The sequence below is a fragment of the Urocitellus parryii genome, chromosome 11 (assembly GCF_045843805.1).
Source record: "Urocitellus parryii isolate mUroPar1 chromosome 11, mUroPar1.hap1, whole genome shotgun sequence".
Taxonomy (NCBI): domain Eukaryota; kingdom Metazoa; phylum Chordata; class Mammalia; order Rodentia; family Sciuridae; genus Urocitellus; species Urocitellus parryii.
In genome coordinates, this window is record NC_135541.1 from 107424157 (window position 1) to 107449702 (window position 25546).

The following is a 25546-nucleotide window of genomic DNA, read 5'->3' on the forward strand; positions in this document are numbered from 1 at the left end:
TTGGGAGCACACAGTAGGTCAAGTTTTAGTCTCTGAGGATGTCACAGCCTCTGTACAGGCCAAGCCTTAAGGATAAACTAGGGATGCATGTTCTTCTCAGTCCCCTTTTTACTTTTGCCTCATTGTGAACTAGGGATAATCTTAAACTAGTGAGCTTATTTCAAAAATCATACACTGCATTATAAATTTAATAAATGCTATGAACAATCTCCCTAGAAAAACACATAGATGTGTTCATATGCATACTAGTACATACACACGCTCAGTCCTATGCACTACTTCTTTAGATTAAGAAGTTCTGCTCATACTATAACTTTGGGCACTATTTGGTTTTTTAAATAACACTCTATGTATCTCATAACTTTTGCCATAAAAAAGTAATTTTTACTTACTACACCCTTGCCTATAAAAGCAAATACTCCAGTGGTTACTTCAGCAGCAAATATCACCAGTAGGCAGGTAAAAAACTGTAGAGGAGAGAAAACACTAATTTCATTAATTTAATACCTTTTCAATGTATTCAGTCCCTTTGACTTTAGTTATATTGAAAAGGTATTAGGCAAGGTTATTAGTTTGAGTTGATCCAGCAGTAAGCATCTGCCCCTTTAGTTTCCTTTATGCAACCGTTGTTTTTTTTCATTCATCTATTCATTCATTCAGCAATTGTTTATTGAGCATCTGCTCTGCACCAGTTACTGTCCCTGGTGCTTAGTATACTATAGAGAACAAGGTCTCAATGTCTCTGCAATCATGAACTTCACATTGGATAGAGGAAGATACTAATGAATAAAGGATTTAAAATTTGAATAAGAGAATTTTATAGAGTGACACAGAAATGCCACCATCCCAGGTCAGTGCCTGGCCACCTATGTGCTCAATAAATACTTGAAGAGCAAAAAAGACTCTATCAAGATATAAAGCGGGGTCAGGAGATAGGTATCATGGGGTCTGGGCTTGGAGAAGAGTGTGGAAAGGCTTCTCTCAGGGGGTGTGTATTGTGGGGAAGTGGGTGTCCTCTTGGACAAATTTCCATTCAGGTCTTGGGTTTGCTTTGATCAAACCAAGTTCATTGATTTGTCATTGATAAACAAGGGAGAGATGCCCAACAGCAGGGGAGAGAGAGAAAGAATGGGTGGGTGGGGAAACAAGTCAGGCATTTTTATACAGCAAGAGGTCAGAAGCAGCAGAGTTAAAAAATCCAAAGGTTGCCATGAGTGACTAAAATGAGAGACTGCCTAATAAACGTGATGCTTCACACTCCCAATGGAGAAACAAAAAACTCTCCCTGCCCCTTCTTTCTTCTTGTTTCACTTATACATTGGCATTGGCTTTATAGCAGTTAACTGATTTTTTTTTTTTTTTTTAACCAGAGTCTGGTGGTTAAAATAAGCCACTAGAGGGATGTTTGGTTAAGTTATTGGTCTTAACCAGAAACGCTTTTCTTATACATAACAGCACTTCCCTTGCCTATAGGGATCTTTTAGCTGCCTCATCCACAGTGAAATATTATTTTTTTTAAAAAAAATAATCATAATTGCCCCTTCCAGTTACTAGGCTCTTTTCCTTCCTAAACATCTTTACACTAATGACCTCATTTTTTTCCACACTTTCCATATGAGGCAGGAACCAAAATAATATTATTCTTAGGCAAGAGACAGAGAAACCCCAGACTTAGGAAGATCAGGGAGAGTCCAGGGCTCAGTGAGTCCTGGGGGACCCTGGGCTGCAGGCCAGGCATCCTGACTTCCTTCAGACCAGCGGCCCCGACCTCATCCCTCCATGCCCCACTTACTGATCCGAGCACACACTGTGACTCCCGCATGGCTCCACAGCACCCAAAGAACCCCACGGCCATCATCAGGGCCCCAGCTCCAACCAGCACGTAGAGCCCTGTGGGAAAGAGGTCCAGGGAGACTGAGTGAAGTGCCTGGCTCTCCAGCCCCTGAGGGCCAGAGCAAACAGAGGGACTTCACTACCACAAACTGGGCTCCAAATTCTAGGCACCCCCGAAGCATTCGACTGTCCACACTGTAATGAGTAACACCTGTTGAATGCTTCCTGGGCACACCGTATGCCTGGGCAGTGTGCCGTGATCCTCTTGAGGTAGGGGCTACTATTGGAAGCAAAAATAACCAACACAGTTTCGGCACCATGATGAAAGCACACATAACCAGGACAGGAGAGGCTTCATGGATCAGCTGTGCCTTTTACTCAGGATCAGAGTCGGGCATGGGAGGGGCTCACTTTCCGGGTAGAAAATGGCCCTGGTTCCCTAAGGGATCTGTGTTTTATAGTTTACAATTGAGGGTGGCTTAATCCCTGGGGACTGAAGCAGAATGTGTCAGTTTGGGCAGCCAGGAAAAAAGTTGTAAAAAGTCTGAAACTTAGTGTCACTGGGAAGGGATGGAAGCTCAGAGCTCTGTGCCCATTGCTTCTCTTCTTCCTCATGGACCCAGTGTTACCCAGAGCTTCACTATTTGCTTTTCTCCTTCCAGGACTCACGGGCAAAGGGAAAGGGTGAAAGTCCAGGGCCCAGCGCTGAGCATCTGCCTCCTTGCTTCAGGACCCATTTTCACTAGGAAGGGATGAATGTTTTGCCTTCTTCCTCCCCACCTCTTCCTCTCCTCCTCCCAGGGCATCCTGTCTTGGGGGTTGTCATTTTCCAACTGTAATCCCCAGTTCAGAGAAGAAAGCCAAGTTAAGGAGATAAAAGAAGCTGCCCAAGGGCTCACAGCCAGCAAGAGGTGGAAGCCAGAGCTGCCCACCTCCCAGAGCTCACACCTGGATGACCACAACATGCCTCCTCAGGCCAGGTTCTGCAGCGCAGATTCCTATACCTTTGCACAGGATGTAACAGTGTCCCCTTTATGCTTTGCATATAACCCTTGCTGCTCTGCCACTGCAGCTTATTTTTAAAATGGACATGTTTCTTTCTTTTCCTCTCTCCCTGTTCTTCCCTAATCTCTCCCATCTTTAATCTCAGGGGAAACAGGATTATCTTTCTTCCCCAACCTACGCATAGAGATCTGTCCCTGAGTACATATCCACCATAGGAACGAAATAATCCAGACTTTGGTGATGGCACCAGAAGATCTCAGAAATGACCACCTCCCAAATTAACAAGTGAATTACAACTCCAACAGAGAACACGTGGAATGGAGCCTTTGAATCACCTCTTTAAAAGGCTCTGTTTCTGCTGATGGATAGAATCACAGTCTCCTGTGTTTCTCTCTTGCTAGCAAAGCAATAATTCCTTTCTCTCAAAACCGTGTCCTCGTGATTGGATTGGGACTGGGGACAAGGATGGAGATTTTGGCAACAAGGAGAGTTCTATGATCCACAGGAGATTCATGACACTGAGTTTAGGGGTGGTCAGGAGCTGGTGAGAGAGCTGGGACACAAACCCAGGCCTTTCTCCTGAGCCTCTGCACTTGGGACTTCATGGCTGTCTCTATCTGAGAGGCCTGAGGCCCAGTGTTTGGGAGGAAAAAACAGCTGCCCAGGCACTGAGGGGAGCTGCTCAGACACAGAGGGGGCTTTTGGTTAAGGACAGGAGCAGAGGAAACAGCAATGAAATATGGGTTTTGCATGATTTTTCTCCTTTAGAGGGCAATACTGTAGACCCTAGGCAAAAGAGGCTAATATTAATAATTAAGAGGGGCGAGAGAGAAGGTCTTAATACAATATCAATATTAATATTAATATTAATATTAATATTCTTAATACAATATCAGCCACACCTACGAGGGGCTCATTTTTTTTGGTACTGATCTGAACACCTAGTGTTGACTTTTTAATGTAAAATTTAATTCAGGACAGGCCTGTGAGGTAGGCCCTCTTATTAACTCCATTCTTTAGTCAGAGGAACTGGGCCTCCAAAGAGTAAGCCATTTGCCCAAACTCACAGAGCTGCTTCATGGGCAGTGCAGGCCCTGAAAGCCAGATCCTTGGCAGAACGCCATCCTGCCTCTCCAGCAACAGCAGCGACTTTAGTTTGGGTGGTGACTTTTACTTCCTACCTAAATCAAACTCAAGAACAGTTGTTCCCACAGGGAAAGAAAAGGGCAGACATGCTCGGGCTCTGAGAGAACTTCAGCCCAGCCTTCCCTGGTTTCCTTCTCTGATCCCGAGATAAGGGGGAACACAATGAGACCTGGTACTTGGCTTTCTTGCAATAACTCTCATAGCCTCTATTTTCTTTTCTGCATTTTACTCAGATGAGTCACCTGGAAACCACTCCCATTTGCCGGAGGTGGGGGCTGGTGTCAGGCCTCTTTGGGGAAGCCCTGAGCCTGCCGTTCAGGCGCTTCCTGGGGCTCCACTGGGTTGCTGAAAGTGGTTTGTGGGCAGGCCTGTCTGTTCAGGGACCAAGCGAGGCTGCTTGGTTTCCTGCATTGCCCGGCCTGGCTCAGGGTCCTTCCCTGGGTTGGCTGCTCTGCAGTCCTGAGGGAGGTTCAAGCTTCCTGCTGTTCCAGCTCTGCCACTTCCTCCTGTTCCATTTTCTCTAAAGGCTAATTCAGTAGGGGAATGAATGTGGTAACTAGAGAAATAATAGCATATTAAAAACAATAATATTGTTGGCGGCGCTGACGAAAAACCTTATCGTTTTTAATAATGTTTTCATTTTTCAAAGCAATTTCACTTCCACTGTCGTCTCATTACTTCCTCAAAACAACCTGGTTAGGTAAGACAAGCGTTTGTTTTACAAATGGGGATCAGCAAGGCAAAATGCTGTGGGCCTGGACCCCTGACTTTCCACCAGGCTCTTCTCACCCAAGCAGGCTGAATGAAGGGCAGCAGGAGGGACACCATATTCAACGCCTTCTCAACAGGTGGCCCATCTTACTCTATTGATTTCCTGCTTAAGTTGTTCATGGCCTCCCCATTGTGACTGCTACAACTGCAACATGATCATCTGTGTGGAGTCACAGCCTGAGGACCAGCACACCCTAAACCCTCATCCATCCCTCACTCCGGCCATCTGGAGATCACTGTGGTCTGACCCTCCCTGCTCTTTGCTGATTTGTGCCTTTGCAGATTCCCATATTTATCCCTCTGTAGATTTTGAAACCCACAAACCTTACTCATTCTATCTAGAGAGAATATGCTGGATATTTCAAGTGGATCAAGAGTAAATCAATTTGGAAGTGCTAGACTGAGATACCTCATCACCCATCTTTGCTTAGAGATACATGCTGGGAACCCATCTCAGCAAACATCCATGAAGCCATCAGAGGGCTGGACTGTCCAAGGTCAGGCAAATGAGAATGGAGTCCCAACACACTGTGAGAAAGTCTGGAATATAGGGGAAAAAAGGTGCTCCTGCAGAGGCTCGGGCTCAGTGGGCAGAGGCCCAGGGTCTGGGGAGGACAGAGTTGATCTGCACTGTGCACAGCAGCTTGATCTCTCTGGCAGAGATCCTTATGTTTCTGAAATAATGAGCTCTTCAAGAACATATGCTGGCCAAGTGTGGTGGTGCATACCGGTAATTCCTGCAGCGGGGAGGTTGAGGCAGGAGGATCATAAGTTCGAGGCCAGTCTCAACAACTAAATGAGCCCTAAGCAACTTAGCGAGACCTTGCCTCAAAATAAAAAATAAAAAGGGCTGGGGATGTGGCTCAGTGGTCAAGTGCCCCTGGGTTCAATCTCTAGTCCCCGCCCCCCCGCCAAAAAAAGCTGAGAATCCCAGAGCTCATGGCTAAACCAACCTGTAACTGCACTAGCATCTCTCTGTCCTGAGGCCTCTTTCCATCCAGTCTCCGCTCATGTAGGAGTGTGTTGTTGTGATTCCCCCACTCCCCCATTGCCAGTGAGCCCTGCTTATAGAGCTGGAGAGAAATCAGAAGAAACTGTGCAAGTGGCAAAATTCCTTTTATATATATATATATATATATTGTATATATTTTATATATATATTTCTTTTTTTTAGTTGGACACAATACCTTTATTCCATTCATTTTATTTTTATGTGGTGCTGAGCCTGGGCCCCATGTGTGCTAGGCGAGCACTCTATGGCTGAGCCATAGCCCCAGCCCGTGGCAAAATTCCTTGGGCCTCCTGAACCCTGTTCCAAATCTGGTTGTAATATTCTACACAACATAAGACCACCTATGACTTCCAAGGATACCTTATCCTTTATATGCTCCTCCTAAAAAAAAAACAAAAACAAAAAAAAACCAGCTGCTGGATGAATAAGTTAATTCGCAGCACATTTTAATTCCAAGATGGTTTCTACAGAGCCCTCTTCTTCCCATGGCACGTGTGATAGATGCATGGCCTATTTCCCAAATCCCTCATGCTTTCCAAGCCCTGCTTCTCTTGATTTAAAGAGAGAAAACACTTTGAAATTTCATTTTTATCTTTAATAGCTGGGTGTTACAATGCCAGTGATCTCTAGTGACATGCTACCAACAAGAGCTTTTTCTGAACATCTTACTTCCCGACAATTACTGCTTCTCTCTCAGATTTTGGATGCGTCTTTTAAAGCAAGTAGCATCAATACAGTTAACACACAAAGGGGATGGCTTTTTAAGGCCTGTTGGCATAAATTCATTGTAAAATGGCTCCCCCTTTGTAGGGACTGGATATTGGTGTGGTCATAAACATTGGCTTTTAGCAGCAGACAGTTTCATATAACTTGCAAATGACCATTTTTCACCTAAAAATAATGTTTTTTTATGCTTCTGCATAAAAACTCTCCTTCTCAGCTTTTCCTGAATGCATATAATTCCACTTGTCCCTCAGTATCCCTGGGGGATTGGTTCTAGGACCTCCTTGGATACCAAAGTCAGTGGGTGCTCAAGTCTCTTATATAAAATAGTGTAATAGTTGCATATAACCTAAACACACCCTCCCATATACTTTAAATCATCTCTAGATTACTTATAGTATCTGATACAGCATAAAAGCTATATAAATAGTTGTTATACTGTATTGTTTAGGGAATAATGAAGAGAAAAGTATCTACATATTCAGTATAAACAAGCTTTTTTTCAGAGTCTTTTTGATCCGTAGTTGGTTGAATCTGTAGAACCCACGGCTTTGGAAGGCTGATTTTAAATAAGTATCTAGGGGAAAGGGAGGACTTGGTGCTCTCTGAATAACACCAATAGCTATCAGTTACTGTGTCTCATTCTCGGTGCTTAACATGTCTCAGTCATGCAGTCACTCATCACTATTGGTAGTAAGCACCGTGTCCTGGTGGCCAGCCTGCTCTGAGTGGCATCTGTACTGTGCACCTAACAGACATTATCTCAAGAACCTGCTGGCTGCACAGTTCAGTCTTATAAACTACTCTCTCCTTTATCTCTTCTTCCTATTCTCTCGAGTCATTGTGCATTGCAGACAAACCCTCCCTCCATGCCCTCTTGACAAGTAATACCAATAGGTAACATGTACCGAGGGCTCACTCAGAAACAAGTACGGCGCTTAAGCATGTTCAGATTTCACAGATGAGGACTCTGAGACATAGAGAAGTAAGTATTTTTCCTAAGATTGCATAGCTAGTGAGGGGTTAAGGTGGAAATGAGCCAAAGTGCAAACCCTTAACCGCCAGGCCACACACTCAATAGGAACTCAGAAGAACAGTGACTCTCTTAGCTAGAAATCTGCTCATTTAAAAATGGAAGGAGCATTTTCTTGAGAAAAGTACTTGAGGTGTCTAGAAATGAAGATTCCTGGATTTTCCTCTGAAAGAACAGAGGCCTGGCACCCAAAAATCTAGGCCTGCCCACCTTGCCTCTAAGTAAGTCCTCTTATTCTTTGGTTTTGTTATCTTCAACATGAGAATGATTATCAGCTTGTTGTAAAAGTACTTTGGAGAAATGATCTCAAGGCTATAAACTACAGCACCTTTCTGTTATCCGGCTAGCAAGACTGTCAGGTACAACTGAAGACCAAGAAGTTAAAAAATATTCCCAGAATGAGTCAGAGTTTTTAAAAAGGCAAGCCAGCCCCTTAATGTTCAGCACAGGAACACTTTCCTTACACATAACCTCCAGCCACAATCAAAGCCAGGCTCCAGGACTCTGAATCCAGGGAGAGACAGCTGCAGCCAGGCTGTGACCTTGGAGAGCCAAGTGGCTCCTGTTTGTGTGGGCAACCCTTCCATGGAGAAAGCTGCTCACATCCTCTGCTTGCAGACATGACCTCATGCGTTCCAGAACATGGGCCCTCCGGCCGCCCGAGGGCTGAGGGGATCACTCCCCACTCTGAGCTCCTAGAAGGAAGACCCTGGGGTGTCTGCCCATCCAAAAGGCAGGCCAGAGAGGGACTGCCACAGGACATAGCATGGGCAGGTTGCTGGATATTTGGAAGAGGTGGGACTTCTCCTAAGAGTTCATTGAAAGAGGCTAGAAGGGAGAAGGTCTTGGAAGCCCCAGTAATCCAAGTCCTCTGACTGCCAGGATCTCCCTCCCCCATCTCAGCAACCCAGGGACACCACGGATCAGACTCCAGGCCTCAGCCTGGCCCCAAAGGGCCTCGAGAGATTGCAGCAGGCGGCAGTCAGTCTGACTACCCTCTCCTGCTGTCCTCATTTCCACAGCTGGGTCCTCTTGTCTTGGCCTAGGATCTGTCACTCTCCCAAGCTTGGCAGTGGCATCTGGATCTTTACCCCAGGAAGGGAAACTCCATTACCAAGGAGCGAGAACCGAGGATGCCAGAAAGAAAAGAATCTCCCAAAGATGGGGAGTTCCTCTAACAGTGCTTAACAGTCGTCGGCCCAGAAGCAGGGAGCTAAACAACACACCTTCCCTGGGGTCTCTTGCAGAGTGGGACTTGAGGCTGGGAGTGCAGTTATCTTTTCCTTTTCCTGAGATGAGGTCTTGTAAGATTGCAGAGGCTGGCCTTGAACTTGCAATCCTCCTGCCTCAGCCTCACAAGTAGCTGGGGCTATAGGAGTGTGCCACTGAGCCCAGCTAAAACCTTGTTTCTTGAAGAACCACTCGAATGTGCCATGTTTGTTTAGACCACTCTTTAGCAAAGGGGTCACAAGAGTTTAATGATGGCTTTGGAATTTATTCTTGCAAAAAAAAGGAGTGTGAGAACAGTAGACAGAACCCCCAAACTGGACCTGTTTCTTTTTTAAACTCTTGTTACCTCATACTGTATACGATGGTGTAGCACAAATGGTACCCTGGTTTATTTTTCTTCATGTTTTGTTGCTAGAGAGAAGGTATCTTTCTTATTTGGAAAGTTAACTATTGAGAGAAAATATCAATTTCTACCAACATGTACATTGCTCTTCTTATAAGAAATATCTGGTGTAGAGAAAGGGTCCCAACTTCACAAGTGTTTTTTGTTGACATTATCCAGGGAGGTAGAAAATGAGCAAGCACAGGATTGGGTGTCCGCAGACCTGGGTTTTTGCTGAGCCCTGCAGGAAGAGCTAGGAAACCATGACTGACTGCCAGCCCCTGCTGCTTAGCCCTCTGGTCCCTAGTTTCCTTATTCCACCTAGTGCTGAGTTTCTCTGATGACCTACCTCCCTAACCTCTAAGCACTGACCATGAGCATCCTCAACACCAGCTGCTCTGGATGACCTAGAGGAGAACTCAGGGTAGGTAAACCCACATCCATGGCCTGTACTGCCAAGGGCAAGCAAGAAGGATTCAGACTCTGCTTTTGTACTGTCTTCCTTGCCAAGAATCCAGCTCCTTTTCTCTACTTAGATAAATGAATCTCCTTGATTCTCAATCCATGAGGCTAGAGAGTGCCAACTTACCTCAAGCTCCAAGGTGGGCATGAAGCCCAGGCTTACACCAACCAACAGCTGGCCATAAGGACTGGTTTGGGGATGGGCACTCTACCCAATATGGCCACTGCAGGTTAGGCTGGGGATTTCAGGTGGATCTGGCTGGAATGAAAGAAGCGTGTTCTTTTACTGGGGTTTCTCTGGAGTTGGAGCCTAGAGCCACTGGCAGCCATTTTATCACGTGGAGAGGAAACTTGCCTAAGAGGGTTGCCAAAGGGAAACAGAGCCAACAGATGGCTACAGGCTGGATTCTGTACATCATCTGAGTCCCTGGGACCAGTACTAATCCTGGACTCTTCAGTTATGTGAGTCAATAAATTTCTATTTTACTCATGTCAATTGGAGGAGGTCTCTGTGACTTGACATAGAAGAGTCTAGTCAGATAAGTCCATGAAGATATGATATGATGGGACAGCTCTCTCATTTCTCAGGCAGAATGCAAACTGCTCTGGTTGAGGTTAGAAAGCAGACTCGGGAATGTCCGTGAAGTGCTAGTTCACCCTTCTGCTCAACACAATAATCTCCTCAATTAACAAAACACTTGATCCTGATTTTTTTTTTTTTTTTTTGGTCACAGTAGTGGTGAAATACCAACAAAAAGGACAGTTCATTTTCTTCTGTGGGAGTCTGTTCAACTTTTTTTTTGAGTTATTCAATCATTAAAAATATTTTCTTATATTGAATCCAAATCTGTATCTGTGAAATTGCTCTAGCACTTTGTTTCTGGAGCAACAGAGACAGGCCACTTGGGGACTGGCTTCCATCCCTAGATCCATGTAACTGCCTTCAGTAACTCACCTGAGAATCATGAATTATTACTGCCAGACGTGGCTTTTCTATCACTGGCATCTTGTGCCATTTTGATTCCTTCTGTTCCTGAGTCGGATTAGTTAGGCTTAGTTGGAGTTAACAATATTTCTTACCTTGCTTTCTTTATAATTCTCCTTGCAACAACTATGGGTTATGGCCTTATTTCTTCACACCTGGCTATATCAATAATCTATACCTTTTTTTTTTTTTTTAAGTCTTGTGCCTGCCCTCTTATTCCTCTGTTGCCAGAATAATTTCTTTAGAACGCAGCACAGATCCCACTGGCCACAAGCTCCAAATTATATATTGCTTATCAAATTAATGGTGACATTCAAGGCCCTTTATATCTGTTGTCCTTCCCTCTCTTATAAGTAAGTGATCTTAACTTCCCACCATGCCCCACTCCTCACCCCTGAAAGCGCCTCTGTGCCATCTAGGTTTGCTCATGGCTGGCCTGTGCACACGCCTTGTGCATTCTTGACTCTCAGTCTTTGCAATCCTCATCTTCTTCTTTTCCAGTCTGGTATTCAAAATATAACTCAAATCTTTCCTGCCTTACCGGTTTTGAATGACCTTTGATGCACCCACTGCAAATACACTAGCACCTAGTTACACACTAGCTTTTATTGTAAATTTAAGTCGTTAAGACAATGAGTCTTTTCAAATATACTGCAAGTTATGTGGAGGCCATTACAGCATTCTTATATTTTTTGTGTGTGACCCCCAGTTCCTGGGCCTATAAGTTGACTGGAGAATGATATTGATAGGTTATATTTTTTCCCTCAAATGAAGGAATCTACAAAAAAATGGAAAGAGAAATTACTTGAAAACTATGTTTTAGCAAATATTTAGCAAAATCCAAAGAATTAAAATAATCATGGAGAGATCTTTAAAATAAGTAGATATTTAATAACATTGAGAGGGATACAGCTCCTCTAGATGTTTTTTTTTCATGGTCTTTGAAAAGGGGTTTTCTTGACTACTGCTAAAAAATGTCCACCTCTATCTCAGAAAAAGTACTTTCTTTATTGTTCCTAAAAAAAAAAAAATGTCTCGTTCTATCTCAAAGTACAATTTAGAGCTTGAAATCCTTCACCTGCAAACTTGGCAGTGAGGGTGAGTAGGTGGCTGAGTTTAGGCACATTTGATTATTGCCAAACAACTTGAAGGAGACTATGAATGGAACTGAACTGGTTGGTGTCTTCCCAAGCATTTCCCTTCTAACTAAGGGTAAACTTTTCTCCATTGCCCTGAACAATTAGCCACAGTCTCCATAGATAAGGTAAAAATCGTGGCTGCCTGCCCTATATTTATTTGTCAATCCTAATTCAGAGTCATGAATAAAGCTTTCCCTAACTCAATCTATCCCAAACTGCCTGTCCTTCGAAGCTCTATGGGAGCAGCCTGTGCTCTCTCTCTCTCTCTCTCTCTCTCTCTAATTCAGTATTTATATACCATTCATGTAGTGCCTACCATGTGCTTGTGACTATTATCTGCTCTTGATTAGTGAAGAGTTCCTTCTCCATTTGTCTGGAGAGGCATGAAGCCTATTTAACATGGGATTAAGTGGGATTTTGTTAAAACTGAATTCAAAATTGTGGGGAATGCTATGTGATCGGTAGCTTCTGGAATATCAGCAACATGAGCGTTATCATTTAGATATGAGTTGTCCCCCAAGATCTCTTGTGTGAGACAATGCAAGAATGTTCATAGGTGAAATTATTAGGAGAGGCATAATCTAACCAGTAGATTAATCCACATGGATGGATTAACTGTGTGGTACCTGAAGGTAGGTAGGGTGTGGATCACTGGGGGGTATGCCTTTGGGATTTACATTTTGTCCCCGGTGAGCAGAGGTCTCTCTGCTTCCTGGCTGTCATGCCCTGAGCTGCTTTCCTCTAGCCATAGAGTCAGCTGACCATAAACTGAACTTAGGAAACTGTGAGTCAAAATAAATTTTTCCTCCTCTAAGTTGTTCTTGTCAGATATATTGGTCATAGTAGCACCGAGCTGATTAAAACAGCAAGGGAAGATGCATTCTTTCTCCACTCTTCCCTCTGCCTGAGCCTGGTGTCCCTGGTGTGGGTTGAAGGTGACAGAACAAGGGTGGGTTAGGCTTGTCCTTGGAACACTTGAAGGCTTCTCTGGAATAGAAAAATGCTTCTTGAGAAGTTTTCAGAGCCAGGAGTCTCTCAAGGAGGAATATTTGAAGTGTCTGTTTGCTAGCTTTGATGGAAGTGTGCGTACCACCTGGGAGCCATGTGGATAGAAAAGAGCCTTTCAGGGTTAAGTCTTTAGCAGATTCCTCTGCTTTTTCCTTGCCACAAAATGCCAATCTTGTCCAACTGTTATAAGTCCTCTGGGGAACTTGGGCCTTGCTCCAGACCCAGGCATGATTATCAATTAATGAGAGCCAGTCATAGTTATTCTCTTCTTGGCCATGATTGAATATAATGCAAATCTGGCCAATAAGCTGCAAGGGGAAATGTGCTTTTCAGGAGACTCCTGAGAAAGATATCATTTATCCCTCAAAAGGACCATATGAAGTGAAACTGCCTTTTTTCTTGTTGGGATGTTGTTGTCTGAGGACACAATGTTGGAGCCACTGAAGCTATGTTGGAATCAGAAGGGGACATCTTAGGACATGCAGAGGATGGCAGAGTAGAGAGAAGAACCGGGGTCCTTGATGACTTTGTTGGGCCCCGAACTAATTCTGGAAATTCCCCACCTCCAGACTTCTTTAACCACATTTCATCAATTTTTGAGTTTTTTTTAAAAAGCATTTTAACAATTCTGAGATTAGGATTTATCTTTTATAATATGTTCTAATTAAATTGACAGCATTTTTTTCCCTTAATGTAACCTAAAATAATTGGGTGTTTTTTAAAAAAATCTATATGTAAGATTTCATAAAACATAAATGTTCTTATTATATTCATCTTTTTAAAATTAATTTTTTAAATTTATATATGACAGCAGAATGCATTACAATTCTTATTACACATATAGAGGACAATTTTTCATATCTCTGGTTGTATACAAAGTATATTCACACCATTCGTGTCTTCATACATGTAATTTGGATAATGATGTCCATCACATTCCACCATCATTTCTAACTCCCTGCCCTCTCTCTTTCCCTCCAACCCCTCTGTCCTATCTAGAGTTCATCTATTCCTCCCAATCTCCTCCTCCCTACCCCACTATGAATCAGCCTCCTTATATCAGAGAAAACATTCTGCATTTGGTTTTTTGGGATTGGCTAACTTCACTGAGCATTCTCTTCTCCAACTCCATCCATTTACCTGCAAATGCCATGACTTTATTCTCTTTTATTGCTGAGTAATATTCCTTTAGTAGATTTTCTGCTACTTTCCTTTGTAAGTATTGTAATCAGTATGGCGATTTTCCTCACAGGATGATTCTGGGCGTGGAAGGTGTTTGGGGGAGGAGGTGGCCCAGCCGCTGTGATTTGGTCCTTCATGAGGACATCCATGGATCTGAGTGGGGCCTGGACTCTTTCTTTTCAGAAAGAGATTCAGGGAAAGAGATTCTGCTCTTATTAGGCTCTGGAGCCAATGACCTATATGGGTTCCTCCTTCTCCCCAGGCACAGATGTCACAACAAGCAATCCAAGTTTACTCTATGGCCGGTGGTGTTCTTAAAACAGCCAGTCAGTTACGGGGGTCGCTTGCATTGACAATGGGCTTGGAATTTTTGAAATCTAGAGTGCATGTCCACTTAGCTGGAGAATGAGAAAAGGCTCCAGCAGAGGGCTGGAAACAGAGGGAGCTAAATGCATGGTGACCATTTGTACCCCTGCTCATCTCACTCTGGGTGGGAGGCTGCACCCCACCCCGTGCTCCTCACCCCTTTCCTACTCCTGACAGGAAGCAGAGCTGATGCCTCTTCTCCAGGGCTAGCCTTCTTGTCCCCGCCTCTCCTCTCTGCAGTCCCTAGTCATGGAAGGACTGGGATCAGCACCTCCAAACCTTGAATATCTCTCTTCATTTGAGTTACATTCTCCTCCGGTGCAAGTTGAAATACAAAATCACAAAATCAAACCCTGACTCTGTAAGGGCACCCTGTCTCCCTGGATGGACTAGTGAATAACAGACTTGTATTATCCTCCAGGGACACAGGAGGTCTTCTAATTCTTTAAAATGAATTTTCATTACATTTCCTTGAGACTTCTTTTCTGGCTGCGCCGGCCGGCCTTCCTGTACTTTGGAGAGTGGAGGAATGGGTCACGTGAGGGAGCAGGAGAAGCAAGGTCCTGTCCACCTGCCTCGCTAAGCGCAGCACTGAGGGCCAGGTGGAGCACAGGGGCTCCGGTGTTGGCTCCTTCTGCCTCTTCCCTGCCCCTCCACGCCTCCCCCTCCCACCAAAGCTCAAGTGCAGCTTCTGCTCCATGCCTCCCAGCTGTCCTACCTGAGCTAAAGCGTAGGGAAGCTGAAGTCACTCACCCATGTAGAAATACTCTGGGGACTTGTCCTCCGATGACAAATCCTTTATGGTGCCTCCGAATCGAAACCATAGTCCAAAAGCAATGACGGCTGACCCGGCCAGCTGCGGGGCAAACAACACCGTATTTACTATGGAAGTGAAGAGGGGGTGTGCAGACCCGCTAGTGGGTGCAGGCACAGACAAGGGCTCACCCTTGGACATTACCTAGTCCACCCTTCATCTCTTATGGGGGAGGTGGAAGCATGTACTCAAGCCCCTCGGCCTGGTGTGATGATGGCACTAGGTCCACACTACCCGCTAGCTACCTGGTGGTTATGTGGCACACCTGCTATGCTGAGGGCATCTCAGAAACACGATTCTAACAACGTCCCCCTGGCAGCATCTTCTCCTTGCCTTATTGTCCTTTGCTGGTTCATTGAAACTCGTCACAGTGAGAGGTGACTGGGTCTCAGATGCCAGGTCACCAAGAGCAAGATGAACTCCAAGACCTGGGGGAACTTGCCTTTCTCAGAGGAAAATGCACCAACCTTCAAACCCACCCACACCTCATGATGCGCACACTCCAATTAGAATGTCATTCCAGAAGTTTCTGTAACCCTCTCGCCCCCGGTCCTGTGTGGTGGTCACTGTCCTGCCCCTTCCTGGGGATGAAGTAGGGAACCTGGCTTTTTTTTTTTTTTGGTTACTATTTTGAGTTTCCATGGAAAGTGAGAGAAGAAAAAATAATTTTCTGAAACAACGTGGTCTGTGCTGTGCGGCTGAGGGAGAGGCTGGGCGGCTGGCACGGGCGGTGGCCGGGCAGGCTGGCAGCTGGTAGAGTCATCACCCGGGCTCCCTCCCTCCCCTCTGAAGGTTGCCGTGGGGCTCAGCATTAAAGCCAGAAGCCCTTTCTGCCTCTGCAGGACTGTCACTGCTGCAGGCCAGCAGGCTCCTGCCGTGGTGTTCTCAGATTTCACTGTATCAATCAATCAACGCGTATTTACTGGGCACCTTCTGGGCACAAGGCATGATGGGAAAATAAGCAGAAATGTAAAAATAGCCTCCTGCTGCTGCCACCCTGTCCAGTCTCTGTTGGGCTGCCCCAGTCTTTCCCCAGACAAGCAATTCAGAGTCTGCCCCTGCAGGAACAGAGAAAAGCACGCCGGGGGCTGATGACATGAAAACAGGATGAAAATCACAGAGGCAGAGGTTTAACAAGGAAAAATCAAAGTCAGGGTTAGCCCAGAGACCTTTGCATACGGGTTCCTTCTGTCTTGTGGGCAGCTTGTAAAGGACCTGGTGCTGTCTGGCTGGGTTTCTACCAGGACTTTATCCCCCTTCACCTTCTGTCCCCCAGGGCCAATTCCCTCCTCCCCGGGTTTCTTCAGAAACGCTGCAGCACTTCAGTGAGGAGGAGTCCGAGGGCAGAGTTTTACCAGCTGGACTCTCCCCATGGGGAATAACTAACAGTTTCCAGCCTCAGAGGAAAGCGCTAATTGAATAGTGTGAGGGGCAGCTAAAGGAACTGGGCACAACCAGCTTTTGAAAAAACTGCTGAATTTTAAAAATCAGCAGCATGGCCTGAAAACCTGGAAAGAAGTCATGTTAAAAATGTTAAAATAGTCATGATATTTATCATCCAAGGGAGAGATTACAGGTGACTTTCTTTTAACCTTAAAAATATAGTTTTAAAACAGCGTGACGTGGTAGGTTTTTTTTGTTTTGTTTTGTTTTTTTTCCTATCAGAAAAAAAGTGAGGAGACTATGCTTTTGTTGTGCTTTAACTTAGAAGGAAACCAGTTTGGGGACCTCACTGTTGCTGTGCAGGAAAGAGGGTGCTGCCCTCAGTCAATTGCTGTCCCTGCTGTCCCTACTCGTCAGGGGGCTGCCTGGGACAAGTTGTCCAGCAAAGCCTGACGGGCAACCTTACCACCCTCTGCAGTGCCTGATGGAAAGAGAGTTTCCAAATACAAAGCAAAAATCTATTGACAGAGGCTCCAGGCCAAAGCCAGAAGCCACCAAGCAGACTGTGGAGGAGGTGACTGGTCCCAGGGACACCCTACCATGAGGCCACATTTTTGGAATCTCTGTACACAAACTCTAATTTATAGCTGTCTGGGATCATCCTTCCAGACGGAATACATTTGTCCAGTTCTGGCACGGATGTGTTTGATGCATAATGGAAAATTAAAAGAGAGGTTGCAATTTAAAGCCATCGGGCAAAGGGGAAAAAATCTGCGCTTGCTCATCCCCGCCCCAACCCCCAAACCACACGGGTTTCCTCCTGGTTCAAGGAATTGTGGCTTAGCTGAATGTCATCACTGTGTGGAGGGGAATCCTCCCCGTGTGCTGCCAGGGAGCTAGCCAGGGCTGATATTGTGATGAGAAACAGAGTGAGCACTGCTTTGGGAAGAGGCACAGCAGGTCCTTTTGAACTCACCCATTCTGTAAGGCTCATGCAATGCTCTGTGTTCACTGGACTTATTAGCCTGGTCTACCACACACTAGAAATTGCCCCCCAAAAGTTCACACCAATTGCCATTCAGTCAGCATGAAGGTAAGTGAATCTGGTGTCCCCAAGTTCTCATTACTCTCTGTTCCATACAGCCAGAAGAGATGGTCTCCCCTGAGGGAAGCCTGCAAGCCCCTGTAATCCTAAACGATTAGGCCAACACTCTCCTATGCCCTAATTCTCTCTTCTTTTAATCCCAGTCCTTTTTTTTTTTCCATTCAGACATATCTGCACCTCGGTCAAGGTTAAAAACAACTAAGGAACGAGAGGACATCCATGGCTCAGAGTGGGGCTTTCTTCTTTTCTTCTCTTGCCCCTACCCTCGTCTGCTTTCACTTCCTCTCTTTCTTCCTTGAGTGTTTATTCAGGGGGAACCAGCTCTGATCTAGGCTAGCTATTGTGCTGGGCATCAGGGAAACAACGAAAAAGGTGGGGATCGCAATCCAACATGGAAGATAATCAACATGAAGTCATAAACGCAACATGAGGCAGGGAACGAGCTGGAGAGGGAGAGCGTGCACGCGGCCCAGGGATGGTGCAAAGCACAACCACCAGTGTGCAGCAGTTGTCCACCTTTGATGTATTCCCTGAAGAGCACGAGAACTGGAGGGAGGTGAGAGCTCCCAGCCGAGGAGCACAGGGAAGGGCTTCATTTCCTTACCCTGATGCTGGGCTGGGGAAAGAGACGAGTCTGGGGGAGGCCAGCGTCTGGGCTTTAGCAGGAAGCTGGGGCAGCTGGGACGCAGGGCTTCTGCCTCCCTTTGTATCATCTTGGGAAGCCCCAGAGCCTTGAGTGAAGAAGGGATGGAGACCCTTCTTTTGATGGAAACAGCCAGGAGCATGAATTTTGCTTGGGTGCCTGATACAGCAGGGAGCCAAAGATAAAGGCCTGAGTGACTGTGGACCAGAGAGAGAGAATACTAGGGAGTGAAGCGAACAGCTGAGAGGACCAGAAAGAGTTCACCATACCATTTGAAGAACTTTGCTGAGGCCTCCTTCTAGGGCCAGTACCACGCCTAGGGCCTTTGAGAGAATGACAACCAGAAATATTGTTTTGTAGGAACGGGCTTTTTCATACCGCAGAATGAGTTAGACCTTCATGTTAATCATTAAAAAAAAAAAAATCACTTATTGAGCATGACTGTGAGCCAGGAGCCTAGGACTCAGAGTTGAAAAAGAACCAGTCCTTCTCCTGGGGTTCTCAGGGACTCATGGAAAGCTATTTGGTGGCCTAGGTAAAAACCTAGTCCTGCCTGAGGTGAGGATCCAATCACAGGCCCAGCCTACTAGAATGCACACAAGAAGACGCCAGATAACATCACCTCTTCAGTCATCTCTCCTTTTCTGAGGACCAGTTGTGCACAAGGCACTAAAAAATGTGATGAAATGAGGTCTGAGGGCAAAAGTGGGCCCACTACTTAAAAACATAAAATAGAAAAAACAAAAACCAAAAAAGGCAAGAAGAATGCGGTGAAAGGAACAGTGGTGTACAAACCTAAGCCATTAAAGAGGGGCTCGCCAGATTTTCCAGTAGCTAACCATATTCCAGAGTGTTTGCGGGACACAAAATTGCAAATTGTAAGCACATGTCTTTAGAGGAGACATGTTTGTATTCTAAAACTAAAGAAGCAGAAGAGAGGACTGAAGACGGATTTAAAGAATTTTAAGGCAAACTGGATGGGCAGAGTTTCCTGTAAGTCATGGCTATCTGAAAAAACTAAGCCATTTAGCATAAAGCAAAACTTGTTTATGGATTTCACCTTTATTTTAAGTGCATTTATTTTCACTTTCCTGGGCTTGCTGATAAAAGGGCCTATCGTGAGGACATAGTTTTTTCACTTAAAGACAAACAAGATTTTATGAATCACAAACACGGTCCCCTGTGGTAGTCCAGCTGGAGACGGGTAGTGCTGGGATGCAAAAACGCAGAGACCACTCCCTGGACCTGGCTCCTCCTGTCTGCCCAGCCTTCCCCTCCTGGACACAGGCCAACGTGGATCACAAACAGCAAATGCGTGGTACTGCTGGTGAGCAGTAAACCTCCTTTCTGGGTCAAAAGCACCCCCAGAGACAGTTCTAGATAGTGCCTATGCTTATATCTAGGTACCAGACCAAAGAATGATCCTGAGAGGCCCTAAGCCACAGTCTCAGTTCCTTCTTCCACTGGAAGCCACTGCTCTTGCCGTTTCCTGAGACAGAATGCTCTCCCCCCCCCCCCACCAGACTGACACCCACTCGGAGCTTAGCTTTCCTGTCACTTGGGGAAGACTACCCTAGCCTAGTTATTTGTCTTTTTTTCATAGCACATACAACCATTTCTATTTAAACATTTCTGTAATTTTTTCAAAAAGGCCTGATTTCTGTGAAGGGCAGGGATGGGAGCTGTGTTGCTGTGGTACAAACCCCTTCCTCTTGTCTTGCAGAATGGGCTCCCATTCTGTCAACAGACATATGACATATGTCAATGAAGAAGCAGAAGACCTACAAAAGATACCACTTAGGCTATGCTGTGGATGGAACTGCGACCCCTCACCCCACGATTCACACACTGCAGCCCTGCCTCCCAGGGCGGTGATATTTGGAGATGAGGCCTTTGGAAGAGAATCAGATGAGGTCATGAGGGTAGGACTAGTGCCCTTATGAGAAGAGACACCAGAAAGGCTGCTTTCTTTCCCTCTGCCATCAAAGATGCAGTGACAAGGCACCACCAGAACACCAGGAGAGGGTCCTCATGAGACCCGACCATGCTGCCACCCTGCCCTCAGACTTCAACCTCCAGAGCTGTAAGGCATGCGTTTCCGTTATTTAAGACACCAAGTCTTTCTCCCCACCTTTCCCTCCGTTTGGTGCTATAGATTGAACACAGGGCCAGGTATTTCTTTCTTTGTTTTCTTTTTTTTTAATGTCATCCCAAGTTGACTAAGACAGGCTGACAGGAGCCATTGTGAACCACCTCCCTCACAGCTCTCCAAGGGGAGACTTCACAAAGGCCTCTTTTCAAATTCATCTGCACCGGGGAAACACTGCAGATACCTTGGAAGGCACTGAGTGAACACAAGGTTGAATATACGCAGCAAAACAGTCGCCCGTGGACAAAGAAAACCAAATTGGAGTATGTAGCCTCAGTTCCGTTTCCCTGAGCCTGCGGTGACAGTTAGAGTCGATCTATGCATCTCTGTTAGTGGCAAGAAGAGGGACATATGAACACTGCATACGATTCTAGCAACACACACACATCACACAGTGCATGAGAATGAGAGAATTAACAAAGCCAATCCTGTACTCTTGCTTCTCCGGGATGAAGCCATGGGCCCATGCAACCCAGTTTGTTTGTTACTCTCTTCTTCGGGCTGAAGTCACACAAAAGTTGGAAATGACACTTTCATCCTAGGGTTTTCATTAAATGCTTTCAAGCTACTACTTGCTCTCGGTGGCAATTATCATCCTAGATGGAACTATAATGAGCACTCACTCACGATATTTGATCTGATTGAAACCCCATTAGGATGCCATGAGGGTAATGCAGCCTCCGCCTTTTAGCAGGCAGATGTCAGAAGCACATTTGCTTTAGAAGATGATGCTAATTTTCTCAAAGTGGAAAACTGGCTCCCAAGACTTTCATCCTATTATGCCCTGAAAGCAGGACCAGGATTTAGATGGCACTTTCTCAAAAATCAAGGATTTTATCAGAAAAAAAAAAAATACGAGAGCTGAATGTCATATGACATTTACACCAAATGCCCCTGAGGGAACTTGCTACCCTGACCTCAACATCAGGACCAGGTGAGGGGGAACTGGAGGCAGGACCAGGACGGCAGGCGATGGTGAGGAGCCTCTGATGGTCCGGAAATACACAGCAGCTCCTTAAGGTATCCGTGTGCCAGATTTCCCCTACTATTTTCTTCATAGAATTTCGGTAAGAACAGGCGCATGCCAAGAAAGACTTCTTTCAGGTAAGAGTACATTTCCTGATCAATCAATGCTTAATTCGTTCTCTGGGCTGGTAGAAGCCCCATAGAATCAGGAGTGTTCTGTTCACCTCTGGGCTATCTATTGGTGCCAAACACATGTTCTTCCGTTTGTTGAGGTTTTTATAAAGTTAACTTGCCTGGATCAACTGTTTTTCGAGGAAGCAGTTTAAAAGTGCTGCGGGGAAGCAAAATAAGCCCGGGGTGGAAAGTTTTCTGTGAACCATAAAGCAGATAATTCACTTCTGGATGGTGGAAAATGTGTTTATGTGGTAGTTACACACAACACCTTTTATCTTCAAAGAAATGCAGGGGAAAGGAGTAGGAGAGGATGAAACAGCAAGAATTATGAGAATGTTGATGTGGATGGCTGCTTAATTTTCTCTAGACAGCAAAAATGAATGTCACAGACTACCAGCTAATGATCCGGTGAGCAGATGGTTTTATCAAGTGAAGGTCAAATATACACAAGTCTAAAATCCAATCCACCAGGTCACAGAAGTGAATTAAACTAAGTGTCGGCCTTACCTCATCGGGAGGAGTAACTATGGGTAGAATAGACAAAAATGCTCTTTTCTAAGCTCTCTGCATTGCCTTCTAATAGATAAGACCCATCCATCTGGGACTTATTCTAGGCTCACCCTTCTATTACACATTTTATCTTGGGGGCCAAAATGACCACTCCCCTATATAGACACGTCATCTCATCTATATGATGCTTTATATAAGCAAAGACATTAATTAATATTTATGTTTCAGTGTAAAATTCTTCCAGGTGTTTGAAAGGACTACTTCTGAGCAGATTGAAAGATTTCTTAAATATTGATCAATAGGAATAATATTTATCCAGTTTTAATTGTTACAGAGAAATAATGGCAGAAAAAAAATATTTCAGGCAGAACTCAGGAATATGGTGAGAGGAGGGGCATATGAACACTGCATATGATTACAGTATTCTCTATACAGCAAAATGAGTGTCAAAACACTTCATTTAGGAAAATGTTAGCTTGGATGGAAGCGAGTAGAAATCATGGAAGCCCAGGTTGGTGTTCTATAGATAATTTTCTTAACATTGATTTTCCCAGAGCCTATTTGAGGTCAGGAAGGTATAGCAGGGCCCATTCACGGAGTTACAGGCAGATTCTGGCACATGGAAGGAGAACAAACTGGCTTTGGGTCTGAGTGACAGCAGCTTCCTATGCATCCCCAACCCCACACTGCCCACACTGTTGGGGGGCTTGTCATCTCTGCTCAATTCCCTTGTCCCCTGTTTACAAGATGGTTCATTTCCAATCGCCATCACAATGGAGAGGGTGGAGCTTGGCCTATGTTTTGGAAAATCTACCACCTGCTCATCTAATTTCACTTCTTCTGAGTGTTCATGCTGAATAACTGATGCTGGAACATGGGTAACAAATATGTCACATGTACAGACAGCGCTGTGGCACAGGGGAATTACTGTGGTCAAAACGGGGGTTCTAGCCAACTAGATTGAATCAGGCTCTGCACTCCCGAGTCCTGTGACCCTTGGGCAAACCTCTTATCCTCTGTTACCCCCAGCTTCCTCATTTGCAGAGCAGAAAGAGTCATAGTAGCTTCTTAAGAGTTTAACTGAGTTCATGTTACACACTGGAACAATGAGGGCCCAGCACTTAGTCTTATTACCTTGATAGACTCACTAATGTTACATTCAGACCCCAAACTTGATCTTAGTCCCATGGTACCAGTAACTTAGTTGTCTGCCATCTTTTGATGTTGGTTGGCACTATGCTCCCACTCTCCATGACAGCTGAAGTTCCCTTGAGTTTTCTGAACTATCTATACCAGAACACCAGTAGCCCTTTACAGACCCTGTTTCCTCTTTTCTCTAGTTTTAATTAAAACCCAATAAGGGAAAAATATGTCTTTGTGAGAGGAAAATAATTTTATTGAGGCTAGAGCTGTCCAACAGAAATTTCTCCAATGATGGAAATGTTCTCTATTTGTGCCATCCAATATGGTAGCCACCACCCACCAATGGTTATTGAACACTTGAAATGTGGTCAGTGGGACTGAGGAAATGAACATTACATTTTACTTAACTTGAATTGATTTAAGTTTAAGTAGCTGCACATGCTCAGTAGCACAGCCACTGAATTGAGTGTCTAGAAGTCACGTTAGTGTCCAAGTTTTAGCCTTTAGACTTGGAGTGGTTAAGAGCATGAACTCTGGAGCCACACATCAAAACCTGGCTCTGCCACTGGCCAGCTGTGTATCCTGCATAAGTCTCTGACACTCTCTGTACTTTTGTTTCCTCATATAGAACCTGGGCATGATAATAGCTTTTATCTCATAAGATTATTGTGAGGATTAAAAATGCTCATATAGAAATGTGCTTAAGAGAACATTTAGTACGTAGCCTACATTTATATAGTGCTTCCTATCCTTCAAGTTTTTTCTGCTCAAATTAATTTATGAAATTGTCTCTTGATACACACTCTCAATTTCCATCTTACTTTTCTTCTGTTTTAAAATGATTGGTTCGTGGTCTCAAAGTTTCTCTTGCTTCTGCCCTATGTCAGGGTATTTTATCCATCTTTTCACACCTGCATTTCTGGAATACATCAAAACTAAATCTGGCATTGGATTTAATGATCCCGCTCACAGACTTTACACTTTCCAGGCCAGTATCATTTCTTATGCTGTGTATTACACTTGTCCTCAAATTTACTACAGTGGGAAGAAAATGGGATTTAAAATAAGAAGACGTGGGACATACAACCTATTCTGCCTGACTCAGTTTCTATATCTGTAAGATGGTGCCAGTTATACCGTTCCATGGGATTGTTGTGATTCACAATCATATGGGATAATGGATGTGAAAGCATTTTGTAAACTAAACATCATATAAATGTTCATTAGTATTGTTCCTTTGTTCCTAATCAAAGCCAAAGAGGATGAAAATGGAGGCCAAGGTAAACCCCACTCATCTGTACGATGTGCTCTTAGTCCATTGGATACCCCCGTCTCACTGGCCTCATTCTCTTGATTCCTTTCACTGCTTGGTGACCATGACACAATTTGTTTCAATGATCAGTCTAACATCACTTGCTTTAGAAACATGTATAATATCACTTGCTTTAGAAAAAAGGCACACTGTTGGTTGTGACATTGTCAATATTAACACTGGGCGGATGGAGGTAATGTTCTCTTTTGTGGCACACGGTTGGAGCACCAAGAGACTTCACGGATGACGTTCTAGAATAGCACAGTAAAAGGCAATGGATGATGGTAATTCTAGAAACCGTCAAGGATCAGTGTAGAAAAAAAAGAATCTGAAAACAGCAGTGGTAAAGTGGTAACTGGAATGAAAAGCACTGCCAAGAGCAAGCCAAGAAGGAGGAGCTCCCTGCCCCAACCAGAAGTGAGGGCATCTGGTGGGTCTCTGACCTCTTTAGGTCACATCTGAAACAGAGGTTCTCACAATGTGGTCCTAGAGCTTGGGACTTGTTAAGAGTTGCAGACCTACTGAACCAGAATATGTAACTGAACAAGGTCTGGGTTGGTCTATGCACATCCATGTTTAAGAGGCTCTTGACCCCAAAAGCTTTCCCATGCCTCCTCTTGGACTCTAATGGCACAGAGGCCAGGCAGACAACACACAGCTCTGCTCTAAGGTCAGCGTGCACAGCCCTGTCAGCTGAAGCCATGATGAACCTCTACTAGGTGCTGAGACCTGAGAGAGAACAAGTGACCATCAAGGACAAAATGGAGGCTACAGAAAGGCACAAGTACCTCCTGATCCAGGATATCTCTGAGCTGCCAGCACTTGGCAGGGTGTCAGGTACACAGCAGGAGCTCAGCACAGGCTTGCTGACTGAATGGATTATAGAGGAGGGACCCTCTCCTTTTGACTCCACACCTTTGGTAAGACTCTTGGCACTTTGATTGGTTGGACATGGGACACCTTCTTGCTTCTCCTTACCTGTCTGGGTCTCATGGAGTCTGGATTCTACTTTCTCACTTGTATCTCTAGTATTCAACTGTCACTCATATCTTATATTATGGAGTATTTAC

General features: G+C 44.9%; 1 protein-coding gene across 1 annotated transcript in view; it reads right to left on the reverse strand.

Annotated features, from left to right (window-relative positions):
* The window catches only part of Tspan2 (tetraspanin 2), a 45373-nt gene that overhangs the window by 15020 nt on the left and 4807 nt on the right, over positions 1-25546 (reverse strand). Inside the window, exons 2-4 of the mRNA XM_026394136.2 lie at positions 15031-15133; positions 1793-1890; positions 393-467 (exon numbers count right to left, since the gene is read on the reverse strand). Coding sequence (XP_026249921.1) covers positions 393-467; positions 1793-1890; positions 15031-15133 — 276 coding nt within the window. The remainder of the gene's footprint in view (positions 1-392; positions 468-1792; positions 1891-15030; positions 15134-25546) is intronic.